At 44.4% G+C, this 17,820-nt stretch overlaps 1 protein-coding gene across 1 annotated transcript in view; it reads right to left on the reverse strand.

Annotated features, from left to right (window-relative positions):
- LOC121579062 (acyl-CoA synthetase short-chain family member 3, mitochondrial) overlaps window positions 1-17,820 on the reverse strand; it is a 37,954-nt gene that overhangs the window by 5,935 nt on the left and 14,199 nt on the right. The window contains exons 10-11 of the mRNA XM_045221496.1: window positions 2,714-2,809; window positions 510-573 (exon numbers count right to left, since the gene is read on the reverse strand). Coding sequence (XP_045077431.1) covers window positions 510-573; window positions 2,714-2,809 — 160 coding nt within the window. The remainder of the gene's footprint in view (window positions 1-509; window positions 574-2,713; window positions 2,810-17,820) is intronic.

The following is a 17,820-nucleotide window of genomic DNA, read 5'->3' on the forward strand; positions in this document are numbered from 1 at the left end:
GGTGCAGAAACAGTGGCAGCAATAACAATGAGGTGGTGAATGGAAGATGGGAGTGATTTCCAGGTAACAGGCTCACAGATAAGAGCACAATGAGGAGGAATGACTGATGTGCCCTCGCCGTGACCCGGCTCACACAATCAGCTCCCAACACACACACACTTCTCTCTCTTTCTCTCTCAGGTCCTTCTGAGGGAGCTCCTATAGTGGAGACCTATCTGTATCAAGAGGAGGGTGCTTCATGTAGCCCTGGGTGATGTAGAAATGTTTTGTATGATCGATTCTATGATTATTTCCATAAAACAATTCCACCCTCCTATTTGAACACATATAAAACAGGAGTTATTTTTACTGTGCTCAAGTTTCTAAAAGTGAGAGTGTGAGTCTATCTCCATGTGTGTTTATCCCTGAGGCAGAGACAGAAAGGTTTGCTACTCCAGGTGACAGAGGCAGTATAACAGAATGACTTAGCTGCTCACAGAGGTGTGACCATGACCATGCGGCTGGCTTACCTCACCACAATATTTCCCAGGGTCCTTGGCGTCACCTCCTGCATGTCATCGTCGATCACTGTTACTGGAGAAGAGAGAGGTGCATAGAAATCTGATTTATAAGGCTTATATTTCACCAGTGGGCAAGGTGGGATGTCAAAATGTGGCTTGCTCAAGTTTTGATGGTGTGTGTTTTTCTTTTCGCAAGTCAACATGCCTGGACTCTTCTCAAACGTGCCCATATTAAAACAATTACAGTGTGACATTAATACCTTTTTGTATTTGTCAACTACATGTAACAGATTACAGTTGCAGAGCCTGAAAAGCAGTGTCTCTCTGCATACTGGTCAGGTAAATTGACTGAGACATTTCAGAACATTTGGGATATTTCCAGAGGCGTCATGCCCATAGGGGGCACAGGGGCACGTGCCCCCTCTGTAATACTACTCACTGTAATACTACTAGCCACCACGAAATGTTATGAAGTTGGCTTTAACTAGCCCAGATACCAATTTCCAAACCTCATAACTAGCTACTAAGAAGCCATTTCAGGCTATCAATCAAGTTAGAGTAGCTAGCTTGTCTATCTACACTACATGACCAAATATGTAGACACCTGCTCATCGAACATCTCATTCCAAAATCATGGGCATTAATATGGAGTTGGTCCGCCCTTTGAAGCTATAACAGCCTCCACTCTTCTGGGAAGGCTTTCCACTAGATGTTGGAACATTGATGCGGTGACTTGCTTCCATTCAGCCACAAGAGCATTAGTGAGGTCGGGCACTGATGTTGGGCGATTAGGCCCGCAGTTGGCATTCCAATTCATCCCAAAGGCGTTTGATGGGGTTGAGGTCAGGGCTCTGTGCTGGCCAGTCAAGTTCTTCCACACCGATCTCAACAAACCATTTCTGTATGGACCTCGCTTTGTGCACGGGGCATTTTCATGCTGAAACAGGAAAGGGCCTTGCCCAAATTGTTGCCATAAAGTTGGAAGCACAGAATTGTCTAGAATGTCATTGTATGCTGTAGCGTTAAGATTTCCCTTCACTGGAACTAAGGGGTGTAGCCCGAACCATGAAAAACAGCACCCCAGACCATTATTCCTCCTCCACCAAACTTTACAGTTGGCACTATGCATTCGGCAGGTAGAGTTCTCCTGGCATCCGCCAAACCCAGATTCGTCCGTCGGACTGCCAGATAGTGAAGCGTGATTCATCACTTCAGTGAACGCGTTTCCACTGCTCCAGAGTCCAATGGCGGCGAGCTTTACACCACTCCAGCCGACACTTGGCATTGCGTATGGTGATCTTAGGCTTGTGTTCAGCTGCTTGGCCATGGAAACCCATTTCATGAAGCTCCCAACAAACTGACATTGCTTCCAGAGGCAGTTTGGAACTCAGTAGTGGTTGTTGCAACCGAGGACCGACGATTTTTATGCACTACAGCACTCTGCGGTCCTGTTCTGTGAGCTTGTGTGGCCTACTACTTTGCGGCTGAGCCATTTTTGCTCCTAGACGTTTACACTTCACAATAACAGAACTTACACTTGACCGATGCAGCTCTAGCAGGTCAGAAATTTGACCAACTGACTTGTTGGAAAGGTGGTATCCTATGATGGTGCCACGTTGAAAATCACTGAGCTCTTCAGTAAGGCCATTCTACTGCAAATGTTTGTCTATGGAGATTGCATGGCAGTGTGCTCGATTTTATACACCTGGCAGCAACGAGTGTGGCTGAAATAGCCAAATCCACTAATTTGAAGGGGTGTCCACATACTTTTTGTATATATCGTGTACCTTAGCGGGCATGGCTGCTGGCAAGGTTGGTAGACTTTAGAAAACCAAGCAATTACTAAATGTACTGAATAAGACTCATATTCCTTTAAATCTTTTGCCCAGATTTTAGCAGAGAAGCATATTTAGTTTATTTAAAACAAGAACCACCAATCAAGAGGATACAGACAGCTCAATATGTTTTTCTGCTTAGATATGCAGAATAAATAACATTTTTTACATAAAATTAAACGTAAAGATTATGGCTCTAGCTTACATGAAAAAGCTGTTTCAGGTGTTTGAAAAATAAAAAATTCTCCAACTAGCGAATGGGGGGCCTAGACACCACCCCACAACCATCCTTGCGTTCTTTGTGCCCCCTCAGATTGTTGGGGTGCATGACGCCCCTGGATAGTTCTGCTCTAATGAAGGAGACAGGTTAGTTCTCACCATTATATCCTGGAACGGGTTTGCCAGCCTGACCAGCAGGGGGAGACAGGGAGTTTCCCAGACCAATACAGGAGGATGTGATGGCTGAGCCGCTCTCTGATGAAAGGAGAGAGAGAGAGCAAGAGAGAGAGGGGAGAGAAAGAGAGAGAAAGAGAGAAAGAGAGAGAGAGAGAGAGAGAGAGAGAGAGAGAGAGAGAGAGAGAGAGAGAGAGAGAGAGAGAGAGAGAGAGAGAGAGAGAGAGAGAGAGAGAGAGAGAGAGAGAGAGAGAGAGAGAGAGAGAGAGAGAGAGAGGACAAAGGGCATACAGGGTGAGATCATTAACACTTTACACTTTTACTGCCACAACTCATGCAACTTCCACACTACTCTTCTATCTCTGCAACACACGCACTTATAAACACTCATACACACGTACGTACACACACATAGAAACATACGCACGCATGCACACAGGGGCGCAACTTTCACTGGGGATGTCCCCCACACATTCTGAAATTTTTCAATGCGGATGCCTCCGAGCGGTCGGGTAGGTTTGGAGTGTTTATCTGACTGGATAAAAAAAATGAAACCCTAAAACCAAAGTTGCGCCCCTGCATGTACACATCACGATCTCAACTTTTTACCACACAACCATTAAACGTTTTACAGAATGCGCAAAAGGGAACAAATTATTCATACTTTTGAGTGGAACAAAAGTCAGTTTCATGCATCACTAGAAATAAAAATGGTTTGTGATTGGTGGGCATGTCATCAAAGCTGTGGTTGAGCCCCGTGTTCTTCCTGTGAGCAGAGTTAACCTACATTACCAGAACTATGACAACTCCTATGGGCTCTCTGACTCACACAACTAACCTCCACTCTACACAGCTGCTCCACTTTACACTGAGATATCTCTCTGTCTATTCTGTTCCCAGTCACATGTGCCCACATATCAACACTACAGCCCTGTTTCCAACCTAAATACAGCAGAACCATTAAAGAGGTGACACATCACACAGGGGAGGCTCTGATGGAGGATAGGAGAAGAACCAATTGTGAACACCGAAAATAGTTTTCTTCCTCCATCCTCATCATTGTATCCTGTTGTCATGGAGATATCTGAACGTGAGATCACTCTAACCTACTTCACTTTCTTAGCAAGCTTTTTGGACTAAGCTTCTATCCATATTATAAGGCATTCTTTGCATGGAGGGGGGATGTTGACTGTGATGGAGATGTCACATAACATCCCAGATCAATGGAGGGAGAGAAATGAATCCTCCTCCTCTAGCCACCAGGGCAGTGGCCTCTGAACTGGAGATGTTCTGCACCTCTCTGGGCTCATTAATCATCAGCAGGTTAATCACTCCCTGTAGACTTCAAAGCCCTTCTACCTCCGGCCAACACTGACGGCCAACACTAAGGGGCCAACACGGAGGTCTCCCCCAATGGGAGACGCAGAAGGGTGATGTATGTCTGCCCTGGTCCCACCTATATGGTCAAAAGTCAAGGCCTATCAGCCGGTGGCCTCAGCCACCTCAGTAACCAAGGACAACAAACCAGCCACTGTTCTGCTTCCTCCTCAGGTGTGATATACCACACCCTGAGGGCAGGGAGATGACATGGTGTAGTAGGCCTACCGTATGTTTACGACTCTGTTATATATATGTGGATAGAGATCATTAAACCTGTGCAGAGTAGCTGTGTGCGTCTGCTCAGCCCACATATGGATCAGTGCAGAAATGGCAGAGTATAGCAACACATGTAGACCGTGACAGGCCTCTCTAAATGGGAGCATGTGAGGATAACACAATAAACCCACTGAGCTGTGGCAGCAGCGTGTGTTTAAATCATGATGTTAGCAGCAGTCGTCGAAATTGCGGCGCAGATTTCAGCCAGCAATTAAAGCTGGAACAGAGATGAGCAGAGACAACTAATATAATGGCCCAATATAATTGCACTCGCCAATTAAACACTTAGAAGGGAAACAGTGCACATGGCTTAATTGGCTGCTTACATAACCAGGTACATTTGGGCTGTTAGTGGATACTAGAGCACAGGGAATAAAACACCATGGAACATTTTCCATGGGAAAAGTATCGATCTACAGTGCTTTTTTAAATTGATTGTTAACCGATCTTTGATCTTTGTTCCAGTTTCAAATACTTACATTTTGTCCCGAGTTCTTCCGGATGTGTAAGGGGCAGCAGTAGCCTAGAGGTGAGAGAGGCGGACCAGCAGCTGGAATGTTTCTGGTTCAAGCCCTGTGCCGGGCAACACAAAAATGGGAATGGAACTGAATTGGAAGGCTGCTGGACTCTGTCTGATCCCATGTACCATCGCCTGTTGTTGTGCCATTGAGCAAGGCACTTAACCCCAATCGAGGGGCTGCACTGCTGCTAACCCTATGCCTCTCAACGTGTCTGTGTTAGAGGTCTTCATGGGTCCACCCAAACCTGAATACACCAGACCTGACCTGAGCGGTCTGGGTCCATTTGGGTCTGATTGTTCTCGGATCCGGTCCCCCTTTTTATTTTTTCGAGACAACTTTTTGGACCTGAGAAGACCTCTAGTCTGTTGGGAAAGACCGAAGCCAAATTTTCATTCGAACCAATGGACAATAATTTAACATGCTGCATACTGCAATAGCCTAGTACTTGAAATTCAGAGCTGTTTTTATTTCAGTGAGAGGCAGGAAGGCCTATTAATATGCCACTGCACTGCTTAGTTCTCCATTCATTTAGTGTTCTTAAACAGCAAGTCTATGCTAAGCAGAAAAACATTCCCCCTGGCACATTCAAAACATTAAAGCCGGACGTTATCTTTATATTCCCAATGACAGGGAAGATTGTCTAGTGTCGACTGAGCGAGGCTCCGGATGGCTACCAGAGAGAGGGATACTGAGAGGAAATTAGTGTGAAAACAGGTTTAGACATGGACGAGGGATGAAAGATGTGGGGGTCTCGCTCTCTCCCTTTCTCTTTCTCTCAGTGGTCAGATATCAGTACACAAACAAATCAATCTTCTCCAGACAGACGGATCTGTTGGGTCTGTGGTGGTGAGAGGCTGTTTGAGAGTGATGAATGGAGGGACACTGTGAGAGGAGAGGAGAGGAGAGGAGAGGAGAGGAGAGGAGAGGAGAGGAGAGGAGAGGAGAGGAGAGGAGAGGAGAGGAGAGGAGAGGAGAGGAGAGGAAGGGAGAGGAGGGAGAGGAGAGGAGAGGAGAGGGAGGAGGAGAGGAGAGGAGAGAGAAAAGAAGGGAGAGGAGAGAGGAGGTAGCATTGTGCCCTTTCATACCAGGGTGCCGTCTAAAGCCAAGCTCCATCACTGGTCTGTCTGTACAGACACAGAGCTACACAAATCCTTTATCTTTGTTCTTGGATCTCTGACATATAAACACTAATGAATATTCTCCCAGAATCACCTTGGCTTGTTCTTCTCTTTAATCTCACATTGACTTTGACACAACCACATACCACGCATGCACACAGAAGCACCAACACACAGAAGCACAAACACACAGAAGCACAAACACAAAGAAGCACAAACACACAGAAGCACCAACACACAGAAGCACAAACACACAGAAGCACAAACACACAGAAGCACAAACACAAAGAAGCACAAACACACAGAAGCACAAACACAAAGAAGCACAAACACACAGAAGCACCAACACACAGAAGCACCAACACACAGAAGCACAAACACACAGAAGCACAAACACAAAGAAGCACAAACACACAGAAGCACCAATACACAGAAGGACCAACACACAGAATCTTGAGTGAGGCAATTATCTGCCCATTCCTGTCCTTCATCTGACCCTTCTTACATGTCAGGTGTCAGATCTCAGGGGGCAGGCTGTGTGTGTGTGTGTGTGTGTTTCTGTGAGTCTGTGCCTGCGTCTGTGTGTGTAGAGAGAGCGGGGGGATTGGGTTGTCCCGATGATGTGCGGTGCTGGGGTAACTTTGGATTGTCCCGGTGATGTGCGGTTGCTGGGTAACTAAGTCAGAGGAAGACAGTGATCCGACAGCAGGCCCAAGGTCAGCAGACCCCTACTGGGGCAGAACTAAGAGAGAGAGAGAGGAGACGGCAAACATTCCTGCAGCACTGTCCTACATCTCATCTCTCTACTGACCTGTCTGAACCAACAGATCAGTATACAAAGTATTTCTGATATCTGCACCAATTAAATAGGCCGGTAAGCATAGTGTTCAATATAAAACAGCATGATGTGCAATCACTATATATGTGCTATGCAGTTATTTAATGTATTCCGTTCTATTTTGGATCATAATATATAATAAACGGTTAGTTTGAGGATATCGTCTGGTATGACGCACAATTACTTGTTTACTGCTTTAATTACGTTGGTAACCAGTTTATAATAGCAATAAGGCACCTCAGGGGTTTGTGGTATAAGAACTGCCCTTAGCTGTGGTATATTGGCCATATACCACACCCCCTCAGGCCTTATTGCTTAAATGTAGAGTAACTTTCTCAGGCCCTGGCTTGACAGATTTGTCCCAGACAGGATCCGAGGAAAGGCCCACGCCTTACCACTCTTACAGAACATTAGCATATCTGTTTTAGAGCTTCATTAAGAGCCCATAGAGTCCTGTCCAGACAGTCTGACAACCTCCCAGCCAGCAGTGAGCTGAGGTGCCAGACTGGGGCAGAGCTACAGCAGCGCTGGTTAATAAGCCCTTCTGGTTGGAGCAGCTGTACCTGGGAGGTAGGGGGGAGGGAGGGAGTGGAGGGAGAGAGAACCTCCATGGAGGTCACAAATAAAGTCCTCTACAGCTGATGCTCAGTTCTGGATCATACAGGCATGTGACAGACGTGCACAAACTTCCGTATGCAGATGAACAGGTAGAGGAGTAGAAAGGGAAAGCTGCCATCACACCTGCTCTAATAGCATCTCAAATTTGCTAATTACAAAATGACCAGCGTAATAAAGAACACCAGCTTTACGGGCCTATTGATCAAATAAATGTGTGAGTAAGATATGACTAAAATGTTACACCCTCAGTTAAACTAATAATGTATGGCTAATTAGTATACTAGAGCTTAGAGAATTAATCAAATGTGTTTATATCCCAGCAACAGAGTATAGACTGGTTCCCAAATCATACAGAGAAAGGGAGTGAAAGTCTTGCAGGATATTGTGAGGATGCGATAGCTGAAGTATGCAGCCTGCCCGAGCAAGGAGTAGGAAAATATAAGAACAGTGTGTGTGTGTGTGTGTGTGACCTGATGGTCAGGAGAGCAGAGGAAAACATGAGCTGAACCCAAGTGTGTGCTTACAAGATGTGTATAGTGGAAAAATACAGGCCGCCTAGGGCGGGGTGGGATTTTTCGTATGAAGTATGTGTATTAAAGGATTGTACCACCATTTTGTTTTAGAACGTTTTCATGAATAAACCCTGATGATTGTATGCTGGGCTGCTTGGTCTGATTATTAGAGATTTACAACCTCTGGGATACAGACTGAGTAATATGTTCATTTTCTCAACCACTCTGCTTGAGGAGCCAATGACACCAGCAGCCTCTAGTGAGAGGCTAACACAAAACACACACACACACACACACACACACACACACACACACACAGTGTCTCGGAGGAGAGCCAAGCTGTAATTACGCTAGCGGCTTCGCCCACCACGAGCCAGGAACCTCTTAATGAGCCAGTCTGTGGGACGGGAGCCATATGGTAGTGAGTGACATACTAGGTGTGACACGCCACGCAAATCCACAGGTGGGCACGGAAAACAAGGAAAGGTTGGCCAAAGGAAGGGCTTTCATCTGAAAATTTATTGTGTATGTAATGTGTATCTGGGTAGTAGGGCTAAACAAAGGGCACATTAGGTATTTTTATCTAGCTGGAATCCTTTGAATTATGTGGTAATGGGATGTAGTCTTATAGCTTTAGATAAGGGGACCCTGTATATGTCCATTACTACCACTAACCTAGCCCCTGTTGTGAGGTGAAACGTGTTAACAAACTTCAAGTCCCATACCCTGCGGTTACTTCCACTGCGTCCACTGGAAATGCAGTGATGTCGCGTCGCCATCCATAATAAGCGCTAAGCTGAGTAGTTAAGAATTCCTCTTAACTTCCTGACTCTCTGGGGCATAATCGTGTTGGACTTTAGAGCCTCAAGTGCCAAGCACAAAGCTACTGGTTTTCATGTTGGTGAGGAGGCTGTTTAAAGGAGGCTGTGTGAACACTCACAGAGCCACTTCACATGCTGGCTTTGACCCAGAGACAGGACTGGCTCTTCTCTAGTGCAGAGTACAAGGCCAGGGGAATGAACGCTCTAACTCTACAGTCAGAATGAGATCAAGAAAGAAACACTGTAGTTGTAAAGGAAAGTCATTATTTCTAAAACCTCATTTGCTGCAAAACATAGGATCCTGTTTCTAATTGCACTTTAATTTACAACCTTACAAAGGTTTATTTAATTGCAATTCATTATGCACCCATTTGCGTAATATCACAGTCTAGTACTTAATTGTTCAGCTTCTATTCATCCTCTCTGTGTGATGATTACCAAATGTCTCTTCCTATCAGAGAATAGACGTCTTGTGTACTGCTCCTAGACATATTTCCCCGCAATGTTACAATGAACCTGAACCTTTGTACTGAGACAGAGAGCTTTAAAGGAAAGAGCCTTTAGCGGGTCATGTCCCTGGGCTGGAGCTTGGGCAAGAGGAGCTGGACAGTGGGGGACAGAGACCCAGCCGCCGCCCTCACTGCGTCTCTAATCGCTGCCTCCCATCAGCCACTTCACCCTGGTGAGCCAGACCCTGCCAACTGGAAATATTCTGGTTGCCCGGCAACGCCGATGACATCAGCAACCTTCATCATCAGCCGTCCCTCCAACCCCAGGCACTTGGGTCTTAAAATAGCGACACAGATTATTATCAGGCTTCAAAATAGCAGCCATTTTCTCTGTTTTCTTCCTGGATACACAGGGGAAAACGAGCCGGTATTCAGACAGAAATTGATAAAGGGGTGGGGGTCAGAGGATGCTGTGGGTGTCTGACTGAAGTGGATAGATGTGACTGTCTGTGATGTAACAGAAATGGAGACAGAGTGGATACTCTTGATAAGGGAGATAGAGAGGGGAGAGTGAAAGAGAGCGAGAGAGAGAGAGAGAATGGTGAAACAGGAGAGGCGATGATTGAAACGCAGAATGTATCAGCGAATCAGCTGACAGCGTGTGCGTCTGAGTGCACATGAAAGTATCGAGTGCACAAATCACTTCTACTTTATATCAGTAAAGTCATCTTGCCCACTGTCCCTGCAAAATTACATTTGATTTGGAAAGAAAACGAATAAAAAAACGAATTCAAATTCAAAGCCAAATTGGTAAATCAGTCAAACTCTGCCTGTAAGCTTGTTTACATAATTGAACATGTCCATTAGGGAACATGAAATCTGCTGTTCATGAGATCACTGACAAGTTAGACACATTTAGCTGAGACTAATCAGAGGCATAATTTATTAGAAGAGTTTGAAGCGAGCTGTTGATGTGCCGTGTCATTTTCATCAAACAGAATTAAGGAGAACATATTTCTCACACTCTTAATATCGCTCTTCAGTAGACACAACACACCTTCAGTGAACGATGAGAAAGAATGCTGTTCAAAATACCTGCCCCTTTGCAAAAACTCATTTACACTTCTTTGAAGGCTGCAGGAGGAAAGGAACACTTATATACATGACTGTACAGAAGCCTCTCTACTCATATCTATGCAGTCTTTCTGTTTGTCAGTTCATTACAAACAACAAGGCCTCCTACAGTAGTTCCACTGTGAGTTCCTACTGTTTGAAACCCAGGGCCCACAGTAGATATGAGGAGTTCCCTGGGTGGTCAAGGTGAGGCAGAGACACTGCTCCTGGCTCTCTGTGATGATACAGTTTGCCACACAGCAGTGGTACATAATTACACTAGGTTTGCTCCAGGGTAGAGAGAAGCCCAGGAAATGGCTAGGGACTGCTGCTTTCAAGCTATGATACGTTTCATTTTCTCAGATGGAAGGCAGCCAGCCTTTATAGAGCATGAACGCTTTGGACTACTATTTCACTCTGATTCTAGATCAGTGATCTGACAGACAGCCTCTTCCATTCAGATCATCTTCCACCACCTCAATACTGACTCTAGATCAGTGGTCTGAAAGTGGTCAGACCACAGAATTATATCTTAATAAGATCTCTAAGGGTCAGACAGCCTCTCTCTGCAGTCTCTTCTAATTCAAATCACCACACGTCGCCCGCCCGTCTGCCTTTAAAATCTCTATCTCTCTGAGCCTCCATTCCTGCTGATATTCATGCCATTGATATCAGCTTTCCTTTGCTGAATATTACATTGGAAAGAGATTACAGGGCGTGTCGTGGAATGATTTGTGAAAATCAAAGGGTAATTGATGTTGTTCAATTTGTATCCATTTTGCAGGGAGCTACTAGATCAGCCTGGGAAGACAGCAGTAAAGCCCCTGGATGGAGACTGCCTGATTGCATCTGAAGGACAAATCTTTAGAGGCATCTTACATTCTTTATAAATAACTGTTGATGGAATGCATTCCAAAGGAGTCCGAGAATGTCTTAAACTTAGATGTGAGAACCCACCCAAACGTTTAAAAAGTAACATGTTTGGAATAATACCAATAACTGTGGTTTTTCTTAAAATGTGTTTTTTTCAGTGTTGTTTGGATTACAGCATGAACATTATGCATTAAATGTACAATCCTCTCCAGAACCCTAGGCTGCAAGCCAATTTCACCACAATTATGATTTTGCCATCACTGCAGTTCGCCTTCCTCTTCTTGTGAGAAGACAAGACTGGGGCTGATAAATGGGTTTGATGGATCACCTGTCACAGAGCAGTTGAAGCACAGTGTGCTGAAATCTTTAGATGACTTGTGACTTAATTTCATTAAGGAGAAACTTACTGCCACCGCCTGTCAGGTTCTTCCACAGGACTTAATTATGCATGCCTTCTCCCAGAGTCAAAATCAAATCACTGCAGAGGTTTCATTTCTAGCTTTTAGCCCAAAGTTTGGGGCCCATTTCTAAACCTCTGACAGAAACTCGGATGCTATAGAAGGCTTGTGTGACGGTGGAGAACAGAACATGCCTGCAGCTCCCTCATCTCTCACAATAAAACAGACTGCTCGCATTCATTATCGTCCCTTTAACATATTGAGTCTGTCTGAGTTCAGTCTATTCTGTCTCTCACACACACACATACAGAAGTAGGCATGCACATGCACACACACACACACACACACACACACACACACCAGGGTGAGAGGAGACTTTTGTTATTGTCAGAGACAGACTCCTATACTCTCGAGTGAACAGGTAGATAACTGCAGGCCTTTATTCCCAGTAATGGCTTTGAGCTTAGTGCTGCCGCCAATCACACAGCTTGCAGTGGATGAAGCTCCCTGGTCTGGACTGCACTAGCACCCCAGAGAGAAGCTGGGAAAGTGCCAGGGTTATTGTTCCAACTCTACAGTGAGGGAATAAAGTATTTGATCCCCTGCTGATTTTGTACGTTTGCCCACTGACAAAGACATGATCAGTCTATAATTTTAATGGTAGGTTTATTTGAACAGTGAGAGACAGAATAACAACAAAAAAATCCAGAAAAACTTGTTACAGTGAGGGAAAAAAGTATTTGATCCCCTGCTGATTTTGTACGTTTGCCCACTGACAAAGACATGATCAGTGTATAATTTTAATGGTAGGTTTATTTGAACAGTGAGAGACAGAATAACAACATAAAAATCCAGAAAAACACGTCAAAAATGTTATAAATTGATTTGCATTTTAATGAGGGAAATAAGTATTTGACCCCCTCTCAATCAGAAAGATTTCTGGCTCCCACGTGTCTTTTATACAGGTAACGAGCTGAGATTAGGAGCACACTCTTAAAGGGAGTGCTCCTAATCTCAGCTTGTTACCTGTATAAAAGACACCTGTCCACAGAAGCAATCAATCAATCAGATTCCGAACTCTCCACCATGGCCAAGACCAAAGAGCTCTCCAAGGATGTCAGGGACAAGATTGTAGACCTACACAAGGCTGGAATGGGCTACAAGACCATCGCCAAGCAGCTTGGTGAGAAGGTGACAACAGTTGGTGCGATTATTCGCAAATGGAGAAACCCAAAATAACTGTCAATCTCCCTCTCCCTGGGGCTCCATGCAAGATCTCACCTCGTGGAGTTGCAATGATCATGAGAACGGTGAGGAATCAGCCCAGAACTACACGGGAGGATCTTGTCAATGATCTCAAGGCAGCTGGGACCGTATTCACCAAGAAAACTATTGGTAACACACTACGCCGTGAAGGACTGAAATCCTGCAGCGCCCGCAAGGTCCCCCTGCTCAAGAAAGCACATATACAGGCCCGTCTGAAGTTTGCCAATGAACATCTGAATGATTCAGAGGAGAACTGGGTGAAAGTGTTGTGGTCAGATGAGACTAAAATTGAGCTCTTTGGCATCAACTCAACTCGCCGTATTTGGAGGAGGAGGAATGCTGCCTATGACACCCCCAAGAACACCATCCCCACTGTCAAACATGGAGGTGGAAACATTATGCTTTGGGGGTGTTTTTCTTCTAAGGGGACAGGACAACTTCACCGCATCAAAGGGACAATGGACGGGGCCATGTACTGTCAAATATTGGGTGAGAACCTCCTTCCCTCAGCCAGGGCATTGAAAATGGGTAGTGGATGGGTATTCCAGCATGACAATGACCCCAAAACACACGGCCAAGGCAACAAAGGAGTGGCTCAAAAAGAAGCACATGAAGGTCCTGGAGTGGCCTAGCCAGTCTCCAGACCTTAATCCTATAGAAAATCTGTGGAGGGAGCTGAAGGTTCGAGTTGCCAAACGTCAGCCTCGAAACCTTAATGACTTGGAGAAGATCTGCGAAGAGGAGTGGGACAAAATCCCTCCTGAGATGTGTGCAAACCTGGTGGCCAACTACAAGAAACGTCTGACCTCTGTGATTGCCAACAAGGGTTTTGCCACCACGTACTAAGTCATGTTTTGAAGAGTGGTCAAATACTTATTTCCCTCATTAAAATGCAAATCAACCTTCTATCAGCAGTCTGAGGTTTGACTGAACTTCAGCAAACCATAGGCGGACAGTGTGAAGGAATCCTATCATACCCCCTCAGGTCTAGGACTGACAGAGAGAGCCCCAAGGATATGCTCTGAGAATCAGCCTGTCGTCTCTGATAAACCTCACATCAACACCACAGCTATGGAGAAGAACCACCTCGTAGGAGAGTTAGAGAGCCGGAGAGGAACTGGGCGCAGACACACACACACGGACACACACACACGGACACACACACACAAAGAGAATGGACGAGCTAAACACAAATGACAAGCTGGGGAAGGAAGGAGTCGGTGCATGGATTATTTTGAAGACATCCAGACTGATAAATGTTTCATAAACCCCTGTCCTCTGAGCTCCGTGCCGGATAGGCTCTGAGACACTCCTACAGACAGGAAGAATAGAAGTGGAGACAGTACGGAGACAGCCAGTGGCTTTACACTCATCTGAACTGTGTGTGTGTGTGTGTGCCTGTGTGGCATCTGGGCATTCAGATCACACTGTACCAGCCAACCAGTAGGAGGCAGTCTTTGATCTATCTCCTCGCTTTCGAAACTGTGTGTGTGTGTGAGTGTGTGTGTGTGTGTGTCAGGGCCACACGCTGGGATGTAAATGTAAATGATGTCGATCACTCATCCCCCTTGGCCCCTCAGAGCAGATTTACACCCTTGCCAAAAAGCCTTACGTAATAATGTCTGTGTGGCGTGCCTGCTAAAACTGCACTCATGACTGATCAGTGAAATATGAGGAGAGTGCAGTCAAAGAGAGGGGTCAATTCCATTTCAAATCGGTTAGCTCTAGTGGAATTAATGGAGGTTCAATTGATCAATTTGACATTTCCTCTGTTTTTCCAGTTCACCAGCTACATTAAATTCATTTTCGGAATCGACTGGAATTGAAATTGAATTGACCTTAACTCTGGGGCAAAGCACCATCGATTTCAGGCAAAAACGATGCACTCCTACAGGCTTCCGTATACACTGAGTATACAAAACATTAAGAACACCTGCTCTCTCCATGACATAGACTGACCAGGTGAATCCAGGTGAAAGCTATAATCCCTTATTGATGTCACTTGTTAAATCCACTTCAATCAGTGTAGATGAAAGGGAGGAGACAGGTTAAAGAAGGGTTTTTAAGGCTTGAGACAATTGAGACATGGATTGTTTATGTATGCCATTCAGAGGGTGAATGGGCAAGACAATTTAAGTGCCTTTGAACAGGGTATGGTAGTAGATGCCAGGCGCACCGGTTTGTGTCAAGAACTGCAACGCTGCTGTTTTTTTTTTCCAGGCTCAACAGTTTCCCGTGTGCATCTAAAATGGTCCATCACCCAAAGGACAACCAGCCGACTTGACACAACAGTGGGAAGCATTGGAGTCAATATGGGCCAGCATCCCTGTGGAACGCTTTGGACACCTTGTAGAGTCCATGCCCAGAATAATATAGGCTGTTCTGAGGGCAAAAGGGGGTGCAACTTGGGCTGTTATGGTGACCGCCACACCGGCGGTCACGAGTCATGACGGCAGTCAAATTCCCAGTGACCGTTTAGTCAACGTTGGCACCTTATATAGACAGGTGTGTGCCTTTCCAAATCATGTCCAATCAATTGAATTTACCACAGGTGGACTCCAATCAAGTAGTAGAAACATCTCAAGGATGATCAATGGAAACAGGATGAACCTGAGCTCAATTTCGAGTCTCATAGCAAAGGGTCTGAATACTTATGTAAATGTGATATTTCAAAAAATATTATGGGGTATTGTGTGTATTGATGAGGGGGAAAAACTATTTAATACATTTTAGAATAAGGCTGTAACCTAACAAAATGTGGGAAAAGTCAAGGGGTCTGAATACTTTCAGAATGCACTGTATATTATTTAGTATATGTAAAGACAAGATTCAATCAAGAATAGTGTGATGGGTGACAATTTTAGCCTATCACTTGTGAATTATATCTTATCACTTGTGAATGATGCCCAGCTTAAGGCAAGAAAGAGCACATGCTTTTTTGCAACTTTTTCAAATAATAGTCCCACACCTTATGTAGCCTAGCCCATAGGCCTATATGTTTTGATAAGGTTTGTATCACAACTAAAGTGGGCAAATAACTTTTTTAAGTGAAGCACATTAATCCGCTTTACAACAGGTGTAGAGCCTAACTTGCATACATACGCAGCGCGTGAGTTTCAAGTTTGGGGAAGATAATTTCCACCATAAAAATGCACCATTATAATAAAAGCATTACATGCATAATCTCATTTGTGGTCACGTTAAAGAATGGTGTTTTCCTGCTAATGGAACATTTGGGCTTATAGCCTACTGCCGTGTGCACATTGCTGCACTTAACATGTGAAGAAATAGCCTAATAGTTTAACAGCATTTTATGCTAAATGTTCTCATCTGTTGCATCAGGCTCATTGCTTAAAACAGTTTTTTTGATGCTAGTGGTTGTATTAATTTGGGATTTATCGCATCCTACAACTGTCCCAGACTATTTTTGGAATATTTACTTCTCGCACACAATAGGTCAACTTTTGCACTATGGGGATAGTAGATTGACATAGGCTAGTGCCTTTGCTGTTCGTTAGGCCTCCTCATCTTGTTGGCTGACGAAAAGTAAATGTGGACATTTCTTCCAATATCTTCAATATGCGTCTCGGAATTGGATAAGGACGCGCACAGTTGCGTCCCCGATGTGTCTGTCTTCACTTGTAGCAGGTAAGAAAGACCCGATCACGGAGAGCCATGTGAGTGAGAGGTGCTTCGGGAATTATAATTGGCACAACCGCCACTGGCCACAAAAGGCATGGATTTTTTTAGGTGGCGTTATGGCCACACAAAGGGGATGCAGCCAGGAAATTCAATGCATTATCAAGTGCTTGTGAAATTGTGAATGAGAGACTAATGAAATGTGTACAGCCTGAGCAAAAAAACATGCCTTTCATGCAACTTTTTCAAATAATCATTAGAGTCGCATCATGCAGCCTTAGAATATATAAAAAATCTAAACATATTGCACAACATTTGTATCACAACTAAACCTACATAAATAACTCTAAATTAAGCATATCTGAGTTCCTGTTTCTTTGTTAACCACTCAAAACAGAATAGCCGCATGTGCGCACTCCCTCAAATCATTTGGAGTAAATATCCTTTCTATTTTATTCAGCTATGTTCAATTGAATTCTTCATACTATAAAATAATATAAAATAATGACATGGAATTCTAAGCAAACCTTGTCTGCTAAATTAACTAGTGTAGCTCACAGCCATATGGCATAGCCAGATCAGGACCTAACATAAGGACAACTCAGAGTATGCTATTCTGTTCTTCTGAAATAGACTACATTTGCTTCATATCATGTTTCTTTAGACCAGTCTAAAATAAATAAGGTCTGCATCAGTGGCTTGTAGGCTATGCGTGGAAGCCAGGAGATTGGAAATGTGCTTATGTTAATTAACGGTCAATCACTGTGAGAACCGGCAGTTACAGTGGGGGAAAAAAAGTATTTAGTCAGCCACCAATTGTGCAAGTTCTCCCACTTAAAAAGATGAGAGAGGCCTGTAATTTTCATCATAGGTACACGTCAACTATGACAGACAAATTGAGGGAAAAAAATCCAGAAAATCACATTGTAGGATTTTTAATGAATTTATTTGCAAATTATGGTGGAAAATAAGTATTTGGTCACCTACAAACAAGCAAGATTTCTGGCTCTCACAGACCTGTAACTTCTTCTTTAAGAGGCTCCTCTGTCCTCCACTCGTTACCTGTATTAATGGAACCTGTTTGAACTTGTTATCAGTATAAAAGACACCTGTCCACAACCTCAAACAGTCACACTCCAAACTCCACTATGGCCAAGACCAAAGAGCTGTCAAAGGACACCAGAAACAAAATTGTAGACCTGCACCAGGCTGGGAAGACTGAATCTGCAATAGGTAAGCAGCTTGGTTTGAAGAAATCAACTGTGGGAGC

This window comes from Coregonus clupeaformis, chromosome 7 (assembly GCF_020615455.1).
Source record: "Coregonus clupeaformis isolate EN_2021a chromosome 7, ASM2061545v1, whole genome shotgun sequence".
NCBI lineage: Eukaryota > Metazoa > Chordata > Actinopteri > Salmoniformes > Salmonidae > Coregonus > Coregonus clupeaformis.